The 22,650-nt window shown below is 37.5% G+C and overlaps 1 protein-coding gene across 8 annotated transcripts in view; it reads right to left on the bottom strand.

The window, feature by feature from the left end:
* kcnh6a (potassium voltage-gated channel, subfamily H (eag-related), member 6a) overlaps positions 1-19,918 on the bottom strand; it is a 79,159-nt gene extending 59,241 nt beyond the window's left edge. For 7 of the 8 annotated variants that reach the window (XM_061905529.1, XM_061905530.1, XM_061905531.1 and 4 more), the window contains exons 1-5: positions 19,782-19,918; positions 19,403-19,682; positions 9,571-9,801; positions 6,940-7,089; positions 1,658-1,761 (exon numbers count right to left, since the gene is read on the bottom strand). In XM_061905529.1, coding sequence (XP_061761513.1) covers positions 1,658-1,761; positions 6,940-7,089; positions 9,571-9,801; positions 19,403-19,478 — 561 coding nt within the window. In that variant the 5' untranslated portion in view covers positions 19,479-19,682; positions 19,782-19,918. Of the gene's footprint in view, positions 1-1,657; positions 1,762-3,044; positions 3,370-6,939; positions 7,090-9,570; positions 9,802-19,402; positions 19,683-19,781 lie in introns of those variants that run through there. The other variant, XM_061905537.1, reaches the window with a different exon arrangement.
* Positions 19,919-22,650: the final 2,732 nt, after the last annotated feature.

Here is a 22,650-nt window from a genome sequence, read left to right as displayed (position 1 = left end):
TGTGATAATGTTTATCAGTCAATTCATTGGTATTCATTTTCAATCTCTCAAGATAAAAAAATATTATCAAAATGAAGTTACAGGATGCTATTTATTAGGGGTGTGGGAAAAAATCGATTCGAATACGAATCGAATCGTTCAGAATTCAGAATCGATTCTCATTTTTTTAAATCGATTTTTTTTTTTTTAAATCAATCCAACAAACCACTACACAGCAATATCATAACAATGCAATCCAATTCCAAAACCAAACCTGACCCAGCAACACTCAGAACTGCAATTAACAGAGCAATTGAGAGGAGACACAAACACGACACAGAAAAAACCAAAAGCAGTGAAACAAAAATTGATATTATCAACAACAGTATCAATATTATTTATAATTTCAGCATAGCAGTGATTAAAAATCCCTGATTAGCATTATCACTAGACATTTATGAAAATAAAAAAAAAGTGTCACAGTGGCTTACACTTGCATCGCATCTCATAAGCTTGACAACACACTGTGTCCAATATTTTCACAAAGATAAAATAAGTCATATTTTTGGTTCGTTTAGTAGTTAAAACAAATTTACATTATAGCAATCAGTTGATAAAACATTGTTCTTTACAATTATAAAAGCTTTAAAAAAAAAATCTATTACTCTGCTAGCATGTCAGCAGACTGGGGTAAATCCTGCTGAAATCCTATGTATTGAATGAATACAGAATCGTTTTGAATCGTAAAAATATCGTTTTTGAATCGAGAACCCAATCGAAAAAAATCGATATATTATCGAATCGTGACCCCAAGAATCGATATTGAATCGAATCGTGGGACACCCAAAGATCCACAGCCCTACTATTTATGTATTTTGCTAATTTTCCTCAACTGGCGCACTAACATCATGTGGTTTATTTATTTTTTACATATGTAGCATCATCTACAAAGATACAAATAATTGCTATTGCGGCATCAAGTGGACATATTTAGAACAGCAGTTTCTTTCATTCCAAAATTTCGGCTCATTTTTATACTCAGGAAACTCATCCCCGGGCCGGAAAAAAACGGTTCGTTTGACACCCCTGCCGTAGAGTATAATGGAATTATTACAAGTCATACAGTTATTGTGTGCAAGCGCGCCAGCAGGAGAGAGAGAGGAATGTTTCAGGCTGTGTGTGTAAACGTGTCTGACTTGACCGAGTCTGTTTCCGGAATGTTCTCATGGATCCTGTCAGGAAGTGACATCCCTCAAAACAGCGATTGAATGACTCTGGTTGTTTTTAATTATTCTCTTTGCTGTCCTCTTCAAAGGAACGTTCACATGGAATTTCATGTGACCATACTGGAAAATAAAATAAAAAAAATTGAGCGACTCGGCCGCCTGGGAATGATGGCAGCACAGATGCCTGCTTTGTTCTGTCAAGCGCACGAGGCGTTTAGGGGTCAAGCTCCTTAGGATTTATACACACACTGCTGTCAATAGGAAGTAAAGGCAAACACAAAATCCGGCCTGTGCAATAATAATAAATCTGACTTTTGGTATTAACGTAACGTAATGTTTAATATGTGCTCGTGCTTTGCAGTGTTGTAGGTTACTGCGTCATACCGAACAGCGATATCACTTCTAAATCAGCACTTTTTGACAAATGTGTTGAATTGAATCTCATTAGATACCTGCAGGTAGTCCACAACCACCCCCTCAAACTGATCTTTGGACAGCGATGGACGCCGCTTGGAGTGCAGCACCGGTAGCCTCATCTTCAACCTGCGGTTCTGACCTGCAAGAGACACTTAGATTAAAGTTTAGACACAAAGTTTTGTGTCTATAACCCAATAAAGCACTTGTTCTTTTTAAAGATGGCTGCAGCATTCATTGGAAAGCATACAATGTTAGCCTATCAATGCAGCCATTGTTACATAACAATACTCTCATCTATTCGAGTAAATAAATGAGTAAACAACTACAATCCTAAACAAATGGGGGTGCAGTTTAATCCACTTTTAGAATTGACAAAATGAGGCAAAATAAGAGAGAATGGCAAAAAAGACAGAACAACACAAAAAAACTAACGAAAAAGTGGATAAGAAATGAGCAGAAAGACAAGAAAATGGAAGGAAGGACATATTTGTCCAGATTTTAGATTTTAGATTAGATTAGATTAAGTGAAGTGAATTATATTTATATAGCGCTTTTCTCTAGTGACTCAAAGCACTTTACATGGTGACACCCAATATCTAAGTTACATTTAAACCAGTGTAGGTGGCACTGGGAGCAGGTGGGTAAAGTGTCTTGCCCAAGGACACAACAGCAGTGACTAGGATGGCGGAAGCGGGAATCGAACCTGCAACCCTCAGGTTGCTGGCACGGCCACTCTACCAACCGAGCTATACCGATTAGATAGTATTTTATTTATTCCTTCAGGAAAATTAAATTTTTCAGCACAATCCCATTCAAGATCAGACAAACATTACAGGGAGGCAGAACAGGATCTCTGACGGGTCTGCCGGCTTCCAGCGCCCCTTACAAAAAAGGTGAGATACAGGTGAACAAGGGGGGGAATGGGAGAAAAAAATAAAATATTAAAATAAAATCAAATCAAATAAAACAATCGGTCTAAGCCTGGGCCCTGGAGAAGGGGTCCAGGCTGAGGCCAAGGGAAAAAAAAAACAACAACTCATAGCCATAGTACACATCCCTCTCACGTGTGTGTAAGAGGGAAACATCAAACATCAAAAAAGACAAAGGACATTAAAGACATTAAAGCAGCGGATACAACCAGCCACTTCTACATACAGCTATGAATAAAAAGTAAAAGAAACATATGCGCTGTGGTGTATATGTTTCTTTTACTTGTGTTTACACAATAAGTGTGACAAATTGGGACAAAAGCTGGGAGAAAAAGGGACGTAACAAGAGGGAAATTACCAAAAATGAATCAAAAAGAGAGAGAAGAAATGAAACTGAGTTATAATTACAAATTACAAATTATACTAATTATACAAATGATACGCAATACAAATTATACACAAGATGAAAAGGAGCAATAAAAAATAGGCAAACCTTAAGAGAAAAGGGTAAAAAAAAAAAAGACTCGAAACAAGCATCCATCCATCCATTGACTACCGCTTATTCCCTTTGGGGTCGTGGGGGGCGGTGGTGCCTATCTCAGCTACGATCAGAAAATTATAAAAAATAGCACAGGAGATATGCAAATAGTACAAAAAATATGCAAAAGGTTAGCGTAAAAAACAAAACAGAAGCAAGAAAAATCTCAAAGAAGATTAGAAACAAGCAGAAAGACAAGAAAGGACACACGTACTTGTCTAGATTGTAGAGAAAATCTGACAAAAAGTTCAGTGGAAAAGACGAGAATCAAGCAGGAAATGATAAAAAAAATTGTAAAAAACGGAACAAAAAAACTGTAAGAGGAAATGAGACGCAGGAAGTAAGCAGATAAAACAAAAGTTAAAAACAGCACTCTTAAAGTAAAACAAAAAAGACAATTAGAAAGGAGCAGAAAGACAAGAAATGACGAAAAATTTACAAACGTAAACAAAAAGTAAGACAAAGATCGGATGCAAAAGGAGACGATGCAACACAAATGAGATCTAAGTTGGGGGAAAAAAAGTAATAAAAAGACAAGAAACAAGCAGGAAATGACGGTGCAAAAAAAATTGAAAAACATGATACAAGATGAGGCAGAGAAGATAAGCGACAAAAACTAGACAAAAGTAAGAAGAAAAAGATGATAAGAAACTGAAGTATAGAGACAAGGAAGAACACAGATTGGAAAAAAATGGGACTAAAAAAATACAAAAAAAACAGTGACAGTAAGATGAAACACAGGAAGTTAGCAACACAAATAAGACAACAGTAAAAAAGAAGAAGAGGGTAAGAAACATGCAGAAAGACAAGAAATTACACAAAATCAACACAATTCTGACAAAAAGCAAGAGAAAAAATTTAAAAAATTTGTAAAACAAGTGGATTAATACAAGAAATGAGGGGGAAATGAAAGAAGAAACTGCCTCTTTAAAACCAAAATGGCCAACATCTTCTGCATTTCTGAGCATGTCTTCTTGAGACTTTTTTGTAGGTCCACCAATGCTGGAAATAGGAATCAGACACTTTTTGCTATGTCAAATAGTGTCTGATTCCCAAATGAGTGCAAAAAAAAGCAACAACCATGAAAACATTCAGTCAAACCTGTCTGTAGCGGTCACAGAAATGTCCCTCGCATAAAAAGCAGAATGATCAAACTTGTCGACAGCGGCCATCTATATGATGTGGCCGCTTATTTTGCATCCTGGAAATGTTGATTTATTCTGAAAAACGGCATCTAATATCAAAATGTTCTGCAATGATGCATGATGTTGATGGATGTACTTTTAATTGTGTGAATGCATTCACACATATGGTTTTCTACACCACAACTCATCTATTTATTCTTCTACTTCTTTTCCAGATTTTGGCACGCTCTACCTTCCACATTTTTCATCCGATTCAAACCCTTCCAACTTCAAACTTTCCAAACTTTCAAGATTTCCCTTGAACAATAAAAAAAATTCCCCGATTTCCCAGAATTCCGGGACATTTTTCCCATTCAAAATGAATTGGCCATTTTTCAAACTTCCACCATTTTCACATTTTTCAACCGATTCAAACCATTCCACTTTCAACATATTCCACCATCCTGGAACTTCAAACTATAATTTTTCTAAGTTCCCAAAAATTCCACGAATTCCCAGAAATCTTGTTTTTTCAGACCCTTTTTTTTTTTTTTTACCCTTTTTTCAACCCACTTCAACCGTTCCGCCATCAAAATATTCCTCTTAATCATGACAAAAAAACAAAGTTGTTTTTTGTACTGGAAAAATTCCTGGTTTTCCGGAAATTCCAGGAATTTCCTAATACCATTTCTCAATTAAAAATGTTAATACGTCAACATTTCTCGACCGATTTTTAAAAAATTCCAACACCAACCATTGAACTTATTCAGAACATTCATATTTTTTTTTAGCATTTTCAAAAAAATCCCACTTTTCCCAAACTGTCCAGGAAGTTCTCATTGAAATGAATTGGACATTTTTCCAAGTTACACAATTCCCACATTTTTAACCTATTCAAACACATTTCACTCATCTTTGATAATCAAACTAAAACCCTCCTAAGTTCCAAACCAAATTGAGTTTTTCCTGGAAATTCAAACTCGTCAACATTCAAACCATTTCAACATTCAAACTATTCTTACATTCAGACTCCATTCTGTCAGCATTTCAGTTGAACTTCACCTCTGGAGCATTCACACACAATCCCTTCAAGAATTGCTTCATCTAGTTGTTGTTATTATTGAATTGTTTAGTCTTGTTGTGATACAAAACAAATTGTTTTCTTGTTATGAATTACTTTCTTTCATGATACTTAAATGTATTCATTTTATAAATAACGGCAATTATTGATGGCCACCTGTCTATGGTGATTGACCAGTACAGACAGGTTTGACTGTACTCTAAAAAGTACAAACCCCGTTTCCATATGAGTTGGGAAATTGTGTTAGATGTAAATATAAACGGAATACGATAATTTGCAAATCCTTTTCAACCCATATTCAATTTAATGCACTACAAAGACAAATAATATTTTGCAAATTTGATGGCGCAAATGTGTGCCGCATTATGAAGCGTACTTTAGGCTTCATAATGCGCCACACATTTTCGATGGGAGACAGGTCTGGACTGCAGGCGGACCAGGAAAGTACCCGCACTCTTTTTTTACGAAGCCACTCTGTTGTAACACCTGCTGAATGTCGCTTGGCATTGTCTTGCTGAAATAAGCGGGGGCGTCCATGAAAAAGACAGCGCTTAGATGGCAGCATATTTTGTTCCAAAACCTGTATGCACCTTTCAGCATTAATGGTGCCTTCACAGATGTGTAAGTTACCCATGCCTTGGCCACTAAAGCACCCCCATACCATCACAGATGCTGGCTTTTGAATTTTGCGTCGATAACAGTCTGGATGGTTTGCTTTAGCTTTTGTCCGGAGGACACAATGTCGAATATTTCCAAAAACAATTTGAAATGTGGACTCGTCAGACCACAGAACACTTTTCCACTTTGCATCAGTCCATCATAGATGATCTCTAGCCCAGAGAAGCCGGCGGTGTTTCTGGATGTTGTTGATAAATGGCTTTCGCTTTGCATAGTAGAGCTTTAACTTGCACTAACAGATGTAGCGACAAACTGTATTTAGTGACAGCGGTTTTCTGAATTGTTCCTGAGCCCATGTGGTAATATCCTTTAGAGGTTGATGTCGGTTTTTGATACAGTGCCATCTGAGAGATGGAAGGTCGCGGTCATTCAGTGTTGGTTTCCGGCCATGTCGCTTACGTGGAGTGATTTCTCCATATTCTCTGAACCTTTTGGTGATATTATGGTTCGTGGATGTTGAAATCCCTAAATTTCTTGCAGTTGCACTTTGAGAAATGTTGTTCTTAAACTGTTTGACAATTTGCTCATGCAGTTGTGGACAAAGGGGTGTACCTCGCCCCATCCTTTCTTGTCAAAGACTGAGCATTTTTTGGGAAGCTGTTTTTATACCCAATCACGGCACCCACCTGTTCCCAATTAGCCTGCACACCTGTGGATGTTCCAAATAAGTGTTTAATGAGCATTCCTCAACTTTATCAGTATTTATTCCCACCTTTCCCTACTTCTTTGTCACATGTTGCTGGCATCAAATTCTAAAGTTAATGGTTATTTGCAACAAAAAAAAAATGTTTATCAGTTTGAACATCAAATATGTTGTCTTTGTAGCATATTCAACTGAATATGGGTTGAAAATGATTTGCAAATCATTGTATTCCGTTTATATTTACATCCAACACAATTTCCCAACTCATATGGAAACGGGGTTTGTACACTAAGAGTACTGTAAAAGTACACTAAAAGTACTCACAGTAGACCCATCCTTGGTTGACTCTTTGTCTCAGGCCCGACTTCTTGAGCGTCGGGTCAACGAGCTCCTGGAAGTCCAAGATGAACATGATGACCACACTTTCTTCGTTCTTGACAGGGACGATGTCCACCATGCAGGGTCTGCACGTGCCTGAGGAAACAAAATAACGGGAACGTCTGAGCGCAGACCTCCACCCAGGCGAAAGGAAGAAGGTACATCAGATGCTTGGAGGAGGTTATAGTTGATCTGCAGTCCAAACCTTCCAGAACTTAGCTACTCTGTGCCGAAACTCTTATCAGGTCTTCCCGCTGCAACAGGGTGTTTTAAAAAAATAGACCCAAAGACGGTCCAGGACTCAATGACATTTTGGGTCTGAAGATTTGATGCGCTGGTCTCCGTGACAACAGCACATGTGCAGCGACAAAATGTGCAGATGAGGTCGTCCTGGCCGTGAAATAATTGGACTCCGTATTGTGATGAAGTGATGTTTTGTTGGATGCTTTGATGGAGAGTTTTGCATGTTGTTTAAAGAGTTGCTGCTATGAGGAGAACAATCTGCCCACCTGCTCTCACTGCCAACAACAATGGCAGATTTTTATTTATGTTAGAGGGTAAATTATTAGAATGAAAAGTATACGTCACTGTGACCTGTTACTACAACTACCCTGTATCTATCTATCTATCTATCTATCTATCTATCTATCTATCTATCTATGGCTTTATTTTAAATCAATGTCACATACCGTATTTCCTTGAATTGCCGCAGGGCATATAGTGTGCGCCTACCTTGAATTACTGCCGGGTCAAACTCGCTTCCCAAAATACTTAACGAATGCTTAGTATTACCGCCTGGTCAAAGTCGTGACGTCACGAGTGACACTTCCCCTGTCATCATTTTCAAAATGGAGGAGGCTGATTTCAATACCGGTAATTTGAAATCGCATAAAGGGAAGAAGATTAAGAGCTATTCAGTAGGATTTAAGGTCCAAGCTTACATCACACTCAAATTTTTACTGCATGCCTTTGGTAAGTGCCGGAGTGAGAAGAGGTTTTAAAATAATTAGCGCATGCTTACTTTTACCGCTTGCCTTTGGTAAGCGCAGGAGTGAGAAGAGGTTTTAAATTAATTTGCGCCCCGGCGGCAATTCAAAGAAATACGGTATTTTTAATTCTATGCAGCTTTTTGCAAGTGTTAACATGTAGCTGCCTTTCTGTATTTCCTTTTCATATTTTTGCTCTAATAAGTATGTCTGTGTATAATAATGACTTATGCATTCCTGTTTTATTTAATTGTTATAAACTTTTTTTCTTTAATTTCTAAATTTTTAATTTGGTGTAAAAAAAAGAAAAACAACTTTCAAAATGCATTATTATTATTATTATTATTATTATTATTATTATTATTATTATTAATATTATTCATATTATTATCATTATTATTATTATTATTATTATTGTTATTATTATTAGTATTACCACACTTTTTTAATAAAGCTTTTTCTTTTAAAACAAAAACAAAAAAATCTGAAAAATTTAACATGGTTTTTAGGTTGATGCCATTTGGATTGGGATTTTTTTTTTAAACTCCATCTATGTCTGTATAAAATATTGATCTATTTATCACTGTCCAAATAGCATTTTATTTTTTATTTTTTTAATGTTTTTGTTTCCAGAGTTTTTTGTTTGGAGTAAAAAAACAAAAAAACGACTCACAAAATACTGTATATTATTAGTAGTACTATTATTAATATTACAGTTTTATTGTGTTGCCCTTTCTTCAGATTTCAAGACAAAAAAATAAAAAAAATTATTCACTAATATTTTTGTTTACTGCTATTTTATTTCCAGGTATTTCCATGTATTAATATTTAAAATGTATCTAAGTATCCCTGTCCAAATTTTATTTGTGTAATTTTTATTAGTTTTAATTAGTTTTTGTTTTCACACTTTTTGTTTGGGGTATAACAAAAAAAAAAAAATAGAAAGTATTATTATTAATATAAATATATAGACAACATTTGAAAAATTATGAAAAAATATTTTTGTTTGATGCCCTTTTAATTCCAAGTCTTTTCAAAATTCGATTGTCCATTGTATGTCTGTATATCGTGTATGCATCACTTGTACAAAATGTACTTTGTTTAGATAATTTGGATTTTTGTTCAAATATATATATTTTTGTCTGGGGTGAAAAGAATCCAGCTGAGATAGGCTCCGGCGCCCCCCGGGAGTAAGCGATAGAAAGTGGATGGATGGATGGTGAAAAAAATAAAAAAATCACAAAATGTATTAATAATTTATTTATTATCATTAAATAGACAAAAAATCAGAAAAATTATGAAGAAATATTTTTGTTTGATGCCATTTTAATTCCAAACAATGGCTTTTCGAATCTTTTCTCATTTGTATATTATTTAACTATGTTGATGACATTTTAGACTTTGCACAATTCAAAGAAAACGACCTGAATTTTTACGATATCCATACTTGTGTTTTTGTTTAAATTTGCATAATTTTGCACAGATTTGTTGTTAAAAAAATTATGGGAAAGGAGCTATTAATGAGGAGGGGATGTTGATGTAATAATATATGCAAAATATTACATATGATTTTGTGCCGTGGTTGTAGTACCTTCCTTGGAGTAGTACAGGATCTCCACCTTGCGCTCCTCGGAGCCCAGCAGGGCCTGGGCCAGCTGGGCCAGGGCGCTTTTCATGGTTCCGGGACCCACCAAGAACTGGCAGGTGCAAGGCTGCTGCATGATCTCGGCACGAGTGAAACCGAACATCTGGCAGAAGCCTTCGTTGCAGAAGATGATGCCGCAGTTCTTCATCTGAGCATTGGCGATCAAGAACTTGCGATCTGGAAGACACCGTTGTCGTAATGTCACTCATATTTTAACATTTTATATACAGTATATACTGTGTATGTATTTATATATACAGTCGAGGTCAAAAGTGTACGACTGTATATGTATTTATAACTGCGTCCAAGACCCAGCCTCCGGGCTGACGATTTTAGGTTGTTCTGATAAATTTGGAGGTAATCTTCCTTTTTCATTGTGCCATTTACTCTCTGTAAAGCACCAATTCCATTGGCAGCAAAACAGGCCCAGAGCATAATACTACCACCACCATGCTTGACGGTAGGTGTGGTGTTCCTGGGATTAAAGGCCTCAATTTTTCTCCTCCAAATATATTGCTGGGCATTGTGGCAAAACAGCTACATTTTTGTTTCATCTGACATCACATGGACAAAGATAAGACCTTCTGGGGGAAAGTTCTGTAGTCGGATGAAACAAAAAATGGAGTTGTTTGGCCACAATACCCAGCGATATGTTTGGTGGAGTAAAGGTGAGGCCTTGTAATCCCAGGAACACCATTCCTACCGTCAAGCATGAAATTATTGGAAACTCAAGACAGCCATGACATTATGTTCCTTACAAGTGTATGTAAACTTTTGACCATGACTGTACATGTGTTTACCCAATCCATCCATTTCCTACCGCTTGTTCCTTTCGGGGTCACAGGGTATTATATGTATGTGTGTGTATATATATATATACATATATATATATATATATATATATATATATATATATATATATATATATATATATATGTATATATATATATATGCAGCATTCTGTTGTCTTTGTTAAGCAGGGTCAATCACATGGAGTGGAAGTAATGAAGTCCACCTTTCCATGGCGCTAATGTTATTAGCGTCACAATCCCTCCTGAGAGGCTGAAGAGCAGCTGGCAGACTTCTGCTTCAGGGAGCCTCTGTTTTGGAAATGTGAAGTTTGTGAACGAATCGAGTCTTTTGAACAGCTCTTTTATGACACAGCCGAGAACCCATTTCGAGCTGTGAGCCGTTTGTCTGGGAACCATTTAAATAAATGGAAAAATGCACATGCAGCTATAGTGTATGCAATTGCCCACGTGACTCAAAAATTAATCATACATAAAGAAAATTTAGCGGCGTTTAGATGCACTTTTGATATATAATATACATATATATATATATATATATATATATATATATATATATACATATATATATATATATATATATATATATATATATATATATATATGTAAACACACACACACACACACGCTTATTTTATATTTAGATTCACTTTTATGCTTCACATGAAAAGTAAACTTAGCAGTGTTTAGATTCACTTAAACATATATATATACATCCATCCATCCATCCATTTTCTACCACTTATTCCCTTTTGGGGTAGCGGGGGGCGCTGGTGCCTATCTCAGCTACAATCGGGCGGAAGGCGGTGTACACCCTGTTCAAGTCGCATATATTTATCAGGGTTTCTCACACATTCATTTATTTGTGGCAGCCCGCCACGTGAGAATTACGGCTACCACAAATTAAAAAAAATTAAAGAAAAAAAAATAATAATAAAATTAAAAAATATATATATATATATAATTTATTTTTAATTTTTTTTGCGGCTTTTGACCCGCTCGACCGCTCACAAAAGCAATGGGACTCTGTCTGTGAATGGAGCTTGTAGTTACATTTTATATAAATATGTAAATATTATATAAATATGTATATAAATATGTACATAAAGTGTTGTAATAATATTCCAACTCCGCGTTCTTCTTGGTCATCGCCGTTGCCGCTTCCACCGCCGACCACACCACCACAAATAGATGCCTGACCTGTGGGAAACACCGTATATATATATATATATATATATATATTTATATATATATACATGTATATATACATGTATACATTATATATATTTATATATAGTCGAGGTTACTTTGTTTTATCCGTTATTCAGTGCTCAATACCGGGGTAGAGCGTAATATATGTTAGGTCAGAAAACAAAAAAAGAGGCTATTTCATCCCTGTTTCGCAGCTTTCCCCTGAAGAACAGGGTAAGATCAGGTTTACTTGTTCTTCAGGGGATTTTATATAGAGCAGGGAAACTTACGAAACAGGCTCTTTCATCCCTACAAGCCATTTTCGTAAGTTTCCCTGCTCTTTAGGGGATTGTATATAGAGCAGGGAAACCTGCGAAACAGGCTATTTTATCCCTACAAGCCTGTTTTGAAGTTTTCCCTGCTCTTCAGGGGATTGTACTTGTTTCAGTTTCCCCTGCTCTTCAGGGTATTTTATATATAATGTAATATCCCCTGAAGAGCAAAGAAACATGCGAAACAAACTATTTCATCCCTACAAGCCTGTTTCGCAAGTGTCCCTGCTCTTCAGGGGATTTAAAATCCCCTGAAGCCCTGGCCCTTGTTTTGCAGGGTATTTGATAAATTCCATAACATCCTCTGAAGAGCAGGGAAACTTGCGAAACAGGCTTGTAGGAATGAAGTAGCCTCTGTGTTTTTTCTTGACCTAACATATATATATTCATACATCTGCACACATTTTTTATTGTATTTTTTAAAATTGTATTTATTTTTTTCTGTCAATGTTTTACATTTTTGTTTCATTGTTCTGATATGCAGTATGCACACCAGGGAGGCTGGCGCAGTTTTGTAATCCCATTTATATTATCCCCTCATTTTTATTCATGCTTTTCGTATCCATGTTTATGATTAATATTGGCTCGTGAGAAAATGTTGATGCTAAGTGAGGCCAAAAAATATGGCCAAAGAAAAGACGGATGTTTTTGATAAGCCCCTAATTGACGCCGTGAGCAGACACGAGCCCTCGCTGTGCCTTTCATCATCGCTCCTCTCTTCCATGGGAGTCGTGATGGTTGTCACTTGGCGGTTGCTAGGGAGCGCGTGTGCACAGACCTGCTCCCCGTGCACAGGCACCTGAGGATGTAGAATACAAGCAGGCCGAGGCAAAGCGAGCATTACTACTTAAGTGGCGCTCAGCTGGCAGTTACAACTTAATAGTGGAGATGGGACGTTCGCCAACGAATCAAGTCTTATGAACGGCTCTTTTAAGACCGCGTTGAGAATCGATTTGCAGTGTCGAGTCCTTTGTTTTGCAGCCGCTTTTTAATGTATATGCAAATACAGCATCACCCGACTGGCAAATGGAATAGAAAATGAGTTAAAGAAGACATAAACGTATTTAGATTCCCTTTTTTAGAATCATTTTTGCTTTAAAATGTTGTATTAATTTATTTGTATTCACTTTTCTGGTTCATTGTTCTGATATGTAAAGTAATTCAAGCATACACACACCAAGTAAGGTAGAACTGTACAATTTTACATTCACATTTTTATTTAGTCTATTTTTTTATTTGTAGTCATACTTCTTAAATACATGTTATTCTTAGTCACTATTTGTGTATTTTTTTCTGTATTGGTAATATGTTCTTGTGCAACAAAGTTGTGAAATTTTGAAAAATTTTGTCACAATCAAAGCATGTGGATATGGTATCACCTTAAGGAATGTTTACCATGAAAACAAACAAAAAATGTTTCCGTAAAATCTGGACTATGAGCCGCTATTTTGTGTTTTATAAAAAACAATGCGGCTAATTCATGGATTTTTCTTCGCTGATGGCAATAAGGCAAATATTTCCCCCCAAAAAATCAAGAAGGTGTGTTTTTGTTTGTGCTATGCCGCCATCTTTTGGATGAGTTTGCTCCCTGCAGGTGCTGCAGCGCCCTTCTGTTTAGACTGAGCGTTCAATCGGAAGCACAAGTTATGTTCCGTCTTACAGCCATCTATAGCGTTTCTACCCGTCTGGATTCTTCCTTTATCACTCCAAGCAACGCTTGTAAGTTTCACAATATAACTAAAATAATTATTTCTTACTAAACCGTCCCATGTGTGAGATCTATAGGAGTGTTTTTATGCATTATTGTACATCCTATCGTAATCTGTTATGATCCGCTGCCCGGATCGTAGCATATTCTGATTTTGTTCCTTTTTTGTATCATGTTCTGCTAACGTTTGCCTTAGTTCCTGGTTGCACTTATTTATCTTGTGTCCATGGTTACGCAGTAGTATCACCTGCCCCTTGCTTTAGACGCACACCTGTTTGCGGTAAGCAACACTCACGTTGATGTTTGTAGTTCTGATCTCTGTGCTAAGTATTTCCTTAGCTTCCCGTGCGTTCGGCACGCTGCCCTTGAACTGCTCGATTCCATGCTAAGTACTAGCCTTAGCTTCCCGTGCGTTCGGCACGCTTTTCTTTTGTTGATTTTTGTCTGTTTTGTACCAGTGCTGTTATTTTTTGTATTAAATCAAGCTCTCACCTGCAAGTCCTGTCCGACTGGTCCTTTGCATCCCGGGGTTGAACAAAACGTGCATCACTATGCGCCTCCGATGTGACACTATCATCATTGGAATTAGCTAATAAATGCCTGTGTTAGTGTTATCAACTTACAATTACATTCTTTTTGTATTGTTTCAGTTTTGTAAATTCACCACAAGGTCACTGTGAAGTTATTGAGTCTGTTTAGCTGATTGGAGAGCTAGCTTTCGCAGCTAGTGGGTCCATGACGATGACGTCTGTTTTGTTTGATCAGCCGTTTTACTGCCCTGTTACAGACACCATTTGGTAGTGATGAGCAAGCTACTTGGAAAATGTAGTGACTTACATTACTCTGGATTAAATGTAGCTAAGCTACAGGGGAAGGTATCACGGAGAATTGTAGCAAACTGCACTACAAGCCACGCGGTAAAAATAGCTTGCCACATTTCAACTGCATTTAACGGCATTTCCATCTATGGGACCACATGTGTTATGTCAATGTTAATGTAACTGAGAGTGTACATATGGACCCAATAAGCGTCCATTACTATTAACTATCTGTCATTGAGCTGGGGATACCCTACTACTACCTCTAGGGGTCCCCACACCCCACTGTAAGCATTTATTGAGTTTGCCTTTTCTTTGGCCCACCCCTATAATGTTATTCATTTTCTATGCCTACAGTAAACAAACAGCTATATCTATATATTGACAAAAAAAACACAACAATGACTTGTGTGTTGTTTGGGAACAGTTGGTGATTGAGATGTCCGATAATATCAAACTGCCGATACTATCGGCCGATAAATGCTTTAAAATGTAATATCGGAAATTATCGGTTTCGGTTTCAAAAAGTAAAATGTATGACTTTTTAAAATGCCGCCGTACGGAGTGGTACACGGACGTAGAGAGAAGTACAGAATGCCAATAAACCTTAAAGGAACTGCCTTTGCGTGCCGGCCCTTTTACAAAATAACTATGACGTTTCACACACACAAGTGTCAACAGCCATACAGGTCACACTGAGGGTGGCCGTATAAACAACTTTAAAACTGTTACAAATATGCGCCACACTGTGAACCCACACCAAACAAGAATGACAAACACATTTCGGAGAACATCCACACCGTAACACAACATAAACACAACAGAACAAATACCCACAAGTCCTTGCAGCACTAACTCTTCCGGGATGCTAAAATGTACACCCCCGCTACTCCCTACACCTCACCTCAACCCCGCCCCCCCAACCTACTCTTGCTCTCTCAGGGAGAGCATGTTCCGAATCCCAAGCTGCTGTTTTGAGGCATGTTAAAAAATATAATGCACTTTGTGATTTCAATCATAAATATGGCAGTGCCATGTTGGCATTTTTTTTTCATAACTTGAGTGGATTTATTTTGGAAAACCTTGTTACTTTGTTTAATGCATCGAGCGGGGCATCACAACAAAATTAGGCATAATAATGTGTTAATTCCACGACTGTATCTATCTGTACCGGTTGATATCAGAATCGGTAATTAAGAGTTGGACAGTATCGGAATATCGGATATCGGCAAAAAAGGCCATTATCGGACATCTCTAGTTGGTAATGTTATGTGCAGTAAAACTTTTCATGAACTCAACTCACCTTAATGTCCGTCCATCCATCCATCTATCCATCCATTTTCTACTGCTTATTCCCTTCAGGGTCGTGGGGGCCGCCGGAGCCTATCTCAGCTACAATCGGGCGGAAGGCGGCGTACATCCTGGACAAGTCGCCTCTAATCGCAGTGACCTAATGTGTGTTCCTAAATTTGTGTTCCACATCTTAAATTAAGAGAGTAGTTATGATTTTGGTTTAAAATGCCTAAAAACTAAGGTTTGGTGCATTGTTGTCTTAAAAAAAAAAGAATACATTTGTCTAAATACGGCCAAGGACACGCATTATTTTGGGTTTCCTGGAAATCATCTTCACTACAAAAAGAAAAACCTAATCTACGGGAGAGAATACCTCCGCCATTTCAAACTATGGTATTTTTTTGTTTGAGGGGTCAGCTTGAAGCGTCCCTCTGTCTCCTTCGTCTTCTTGTGACATGAGTGTGTGACTTTTATGATTTTGCTTCCTGGCTTCCTGCATGTAATCTTAATCACTAAGGGAAACTTTTAATCTAATTCTTCTCCCATGATCAAGTTTTTTTTTCTTTTGAGCGGTCAGCTTGAAGCGTCCCTCTGTCTCTGGCTCTCTCGTCGTCATGTGACATGAGTGCGTGACCGTTACGATATTGTGTACTAGTCTCAATGACCTGCCTTATCTTGCCTCTGATTGGCCAGTCCGTAATGTTTCGCCCTAACCTTAGCCAACAGTGACTAATCATACCAACACCAACCAATTATCATGGATGTTCTCATTCATCCAGGTCATTGTATGTTCTACATATTTGTGGGGGCCCTGTTTTTTCGCAGTCTTTTTCCTCTCTTTGTAGCTTTGATGTAAGCTACCATGCTACATTAGTCTAACAGTAGTGAGAGATGGCGACTGCAGCCCGAATGCAGCTGAGATAGGCTGCAGCACCTCCCGCGACCCTGAAAGGGACAAGCGGTAAAAAAAAGGATGGATAATTGGATGGATGGATTGTGAAGCTACAGGAATCGCTACTCATTCAAAAAGTAGTGAAGCTACCACCAAGCTACTGGGAAATGTAGTTAAGCTGCACATAGCTTGTTACTGCCCGTCACTGCCATTTGGAAACAATTAAGGTCTGTAACTAAACATTTACAGAATCTTAATGTGTCCATTTGTTGCAATATTTATACACTATATTGCCAAAAGCATTTGGCCACCCATCCAAATGATCAGAATCAGGTGTCCTAATCACTTTCTGCACAGTCAGTTGCTACAGAGCTCCAAACTTCCTGTGACCTTCCAGTTAGCCCACCTACAGTACGCAGAGAGCTTCATGGAATGGGTTTCCATGGCCGAGCAGCAGCATCTAAGCCATACATTACCAAGTCCAATGCAGAGCGACTGATGCAGTAATGTAACACACGTCGCCACTGGACTCTGGAGTTGTGGAGACAAGTTCTCTGGAATGATGAATCATGCATTTCCATCTGGCCATCTGATGGACCAGTCTGGGTATAGAGGTTGCCAGGAGAACGCTATATTTTGGAGTGCATTGTGAAATTTGGTGGAGGAGGAATTATAGTGTGGGGTTGTTTTTCAGGAGTTGGGCTTGGCCCCTTAGTTCCAGTGAAAGGGACTTTGAATGCTCCAGGATATCAAACATTTTGGACAATTCCATGCTCCCAACCTTGTGGGAACAGTTTGGAGCGGGCCCCTTCCTCTCCCAACGTTACTGTGCACCAATGCAAAAAGCAAGGTCCATAAAGACATGGATGACAGAGTCTAGTGTGGATGAACTTGACTGGCCTGCACAGAGTCCTGACCTGAGCCCGATATAACGCCTTTGGGATGAATTAGAACGGAGACTGAGAGCCAGGCCTTCTCGGCCAACATCAGTGTGTGACCTAACCGATGCGCTTTTGGAAGAATGGTGGAAAATTCCGAGAAACACACTCCACATTCTTTTGGACAGCCTTCCCAGGAGAGTTGAAGCTGTAATTGTCAGAGTTTGTTTGTGACAAAACCCAAGATGCAGAGAAGGAGGCAGGCATTGAATGAGAAAACATGATTTAACTAAAACTAAACAAGAACAAACCAAATGGGTACAACAAAAAGCAGGGACGAGGCGGATAACCAACTAAGAGAGCTAGCATGGGAGCTAGAAAACAAAAGCAACTTAGCATGGAAGCTAGCAAAAACAAAAAGGGCCTAGTGTGGAAGCTAGCGGGTAGCGGGCAGGAAAACAGAAGTCGTACTTGAAATATGAAAACAAACTGGAAGCAGGGAACAAAAAACATCTGACAAATATAGCTTACCGCTGCGCCGCAAAGATACGACACGGTACGACACGACAGGAGCGACAATACGTGACAGTACATGACAATAATCCAGCACTCGACTGGAGATAAAAACAAGTTCAAATAGGAGCGGGCTGATTGACACCAGGTGGGGCCAGGAGCCAATCAGCCGCAGCTGAGAGGAAACAGCGCTCAGGGAGAAAGACAGGAAATGACCAAAATAAAAGTGCTGACAGGAAACAAAGACATACACAGAAGAAAAACTAAAACAAAACCAAACTGTCAGGGGCGAACCTGAAAGTAATAACTGCAAAAGGTGGACCGACATCTTATTGAACCCTACGGGTTAGGAATGGGATGACACTTCAAGTTCATATGTGAGTCAAGGTAGGTGGCCATATACTTTTGGCAATAAGAATTTTTTTTTTTTTCTTCTAAAATTTAGTGGGTGTGGGTTGAACATCGGTGCGCTCTATCTATACCCAATATGTCAGAACATTTCCCGCCAATAGAGCAATAGTTATATAAATGTTAATTATTCCGTTCCACACAATAATAATGAGCCAGTCTAAAGACACTTCACCCTTGCTCCTGATGGGTGCTGGTTAGCGCCTTGCATGGCAGCTCCCTCCATCAGTGTCTGAAGCGCTTTGAGTACATTGAAAGGTAGAAAAGGGCTATACAAGTACAACCCATTTATTTATTTATTTATTTAAAGAGCCCTAAATCCCATCTCTACCAAATAGCGACACCGTTCCTCAGCGCTTTCATGCCCGCATATGCGGTCCTCTCCAAGGTTTCTCATAGTCATCATTGTCCCTGTCACCGACGTCCCACTGGGGTGAGTTTTTCCTTGCCCTTATGTGGGCTCTACCGTGACTTGTGCAGCCCTTTGAGACACTTGTGTTTTAGGGCTATATAAATAAACATTGATTGATTGATTGATTGATTGATTGAAAACAAAGCTCAAAAACGGCGTTTTATTCTTGCGTCCGAACATCTTCAAAATAACTGACCTTTTCTGCCAAAGATAGCCGCAACAATGTTAAGACGTCCCTCTTTTTCCGTGCTACTACTGCTTTTAGCCACAAGGGGGCTTCATTCCAAATAGCCGTGGCGTTTTTCAGCAATTCCACGAAATAGCGATGTCATTTCTGAATGGATTCACGTGCCTTCAAAAAACAAAACGAGCGTTTCTATAATTGTCAGGTGCGCTGTTACTTTTTTTTAGTCCGAACTCTTTGTGGCACGAAACTTTTTCTGCCCGGAAAAAATATGTTAAAGCGCATTCAGGTTACGTAAACACTTGGAAAAAAACCCCCAATAACAAATATGTGTACTTACTCTGCTCGTCAAATTTCCTGATGATGGTGTCCAGGTAAGTGTTCTGGAGGGCGACGTGACCGCGTCTCACAGGCATCTTGACCTCGACGCATCAACCTCTCCGGGAACGTAAAAGGAGCGATGATGAGGAGCGCCAAGTTCAAAGTCTTAAGAGGAGAGCGATGAGAAGAGAGGACAAAGCAGCTGATGAGGGATGCTGCCTGCCTGCCGGGAGGATGATGGGGATGAAGGCTGGTTGCCAGGGTGACAGAGGATGCGGGATGTCACACATAAAATAACACTGGTAATGGAAAAAAAAACACACACACACACAAGGGTAAAGTTCGCGCCACATGAGCTTGCGATTCAAAAGAAAGATGCTTAAGTGTCAGAAAATTACACTTTTTCGAGATTATCGTCACGACGGCGACATGCTGCATCCATTTGTCCCAAAAAGTGCAGAGAAGACGCTCCTCGCAGCCACAAATCGTTTCCATCCACTCCCCCACTTACCTCCTGTACCGCCGCTTGACTGGAGCCACCGCCGTCAAGTCGGCCACAACGCGGCCGGGGCGGAAATAGCTGTCTGTTTGCCTTTCAAAGTAAGAGCCGCTCACAAATCCTTGCAATGAGTTCGCCATACCGTATTTTGTTGGTGATAGTCTGTTAGCAACATGTTGGAAATCAATGCTTGAGTACGAAATGTGATTGGGGAAAGTGCAAATACTACATATTGAAAGTTTTTCAAAACAAATAAATGGTGGATTGATTGATTGGTTGAGACTTTTATTAGTAGATTGCACAGTGCAGTACATATTCCGTAGAATTGACCACTAAATGGTAACACCCCAATAAGTTTTTCAACCACGTTAATCAATTCATGGTAATTGTTTATTGTGCTCCAAATATTAGATATGTTCAGAAATTAACTCTAAATTAAAGTTTTCTGTCAACATCATAGCATAATGTGTATTCGTCTTTGAAAATAATTTTTTTGCTAAGCTAGGCTAGGCTAGTCACAAGCTAGGCAAGCTAATGTTGTTTCTATACTGCTATTTTTAGCATTTTTTTTTTTTTTGCATGTATAGCACTTCCTCACACATGCTGATGTACTGAAACGCTGAATAATAAAATATATTGTATATTAATGGAGGAAAAAGGGAGAAAATAGTAATTTAGTATTTGCTAGCATGTCGTAGTAGCCTTAGCTTTTAGCGCTATCATTTTCTTATAGGCTTCATAGAATACCTTCATATTTTGCTTAGTTATGGAAGCCCTCTTATTATTATTCTGTTAAAAAATACTACAATTGTCCTCTACTTGCGTTTTTTTTCCAATTCTGATCTTTCAATTCCTGCAGTCAGTTGCTATATAAATACTCATTAAAGCAAACAAAATACCACGTAAGAGTTGAAGCTCATTTTAGACTCCAATGGTAAGTTATAGTAATGAGATAAAAAGTAATTATTATGAGACAAAAAGTCAAAGTTATGAAATAAGAAAGTCAAAATTATTAGATAAAAAAATCAAAATCATAAGATAAAAAGTCACAACTGTGAGATGAAAAGTGGAAATTGTGAGATAAGAAAGCTGAAATCATGAGACAAAAAGATGTTATTCGTATCTCATAAGTTATACATTTTGAAATAAGAAAAAGTAATAATTATAAAATAAAAAGTCATAATTATGAAATACAAAGTCACAATTACTGTAACGCTTGGCTGACATGGTGGTGTGGTTTTGTTCTCTCAATAGAGGCGGTCGGAACGGACACAGCGTGGAGGTAAGAACTGAGGATTTATTATCACTACAAAAACGGACTAGGAACAGAAAACACTTGCACAAAGGCACTAAAGACAAAACGAACAGAAAGCGCTAGCATGTGAGCTAGGGACAAGCAACAGAATAGCGTGGAAGCTAAAGTACACAAAGTCTGTACCACAAGCGGGGATAGTGACGTCACTTGTTGCATCAAATAGCCAATTAGACTGCGAGAGCGAATCAACAGAAAAGGCAGGCTTAAATAAGGAGAATAATTACGAGGCAGGTGAGCGTCAAAAACATAACACCAGGTGACACTAATGTGTAGCTATGGAAACGGAACAAACAGAAAGTGCCACCAGGAACTAAGACAAACACTAACAAAATGTAATACAAAACTGAACCAAAACCAGAATATGCTCGGATCATGACAATTACGAGATTAAAAAATCAAAATCATGAGAAAAGAAAGTCTAAATTATGAGATATAAAGTCATATATATGAGATCGAATCTGAAATTAGGGGTAAGTCATAATTATGAGCTGAAAAGTCGAAATTATGAGACAAATTCGAAACTACGAGATAAAAAAAAATCAAAATTATAAGATTAAAAAATTGAAATTAGGAGATAAAAAGTCATAATTTTGGGACATAAAGTTATTCTTATCTAATAATTTCTACATTTTCAGATAAGAAAGTTTAAATTTTGAAATAAAAAGTCCTCAATATAAGATTTAAAAAAATTAAAATTGTGAGATAAAATTTTTTAATTATTACATAAAAACTTGAAATAATGAGATAAAAAAAATTGAAATTATGATATCAAAAGTCATAACTACGCGATAAAAAATTATCTCATAATTTCTACATTTTGAGATAGGAAAGTTTTAATTTTTAAATAAAAAGTCATAAATATGACATAAAATAAGTCACAATTATGAGATAAAAAAATAATAATTATAAGATGAAAGTTAATAATTATGAGATGAAAAGTTGAACTAATGAGATAAGTTATAATTATGAGATAAAAAAGTCATAACTATTAAATTTCTACATTTTCAGATAAGAAAGTCGTAATTTTGGAAAAAAAAGTCAATATTATGAGATAAAATAAGTCATAGTTTTGAGATAAAAAAAATCTAAATTATGAGATAAAAAATGTATAATTATGAGACGAAAAGTTTAAATATGAGATAAGTCATAATTACGAGATAAAATCGAAATTATGAGATGATAAATCGAAATTATGGAATAGGAAAATCGAAATTATAAGATAAAAAGTACGAATTTTGCAATAAAAAGTTATCATTCGTATCTTATATTTTTTAAACTATGCGAATGGAAAGTCATGATCGAATAAATCGAAGTTATAAGATAAATTTAAATTTTATGAGGTACAAAGTCTTAATTATGAGATTAAATGTCACTATTTGTATCTTACAGTTTTGAAATTTAATGAAAGAAAATCATAATTACGAGATAAAAAGTCATGATTATTAGATAAAGT

The sequence above is a fragment of the Nerophis ophidion genome, linkage group LG07, assembly GCF_033978795.1.
Source record: "Nerophis ophidion isolate RoL-2023_Sa linkage group LG07, RoL_Noph_v1.0, whole genome shotgun sequence".
Taxonomy (NCBI): Eukaryota; Metazoa; Chordata; class Actinopteri; order Syngnathiformes; family Syngnathidae; genus Nerophis; species Nerophis ophidion.
Note: the sequence above shows the minus strand (reverse complement) of the source record. Positions and strands in the feature narration are given on the sequence as shown.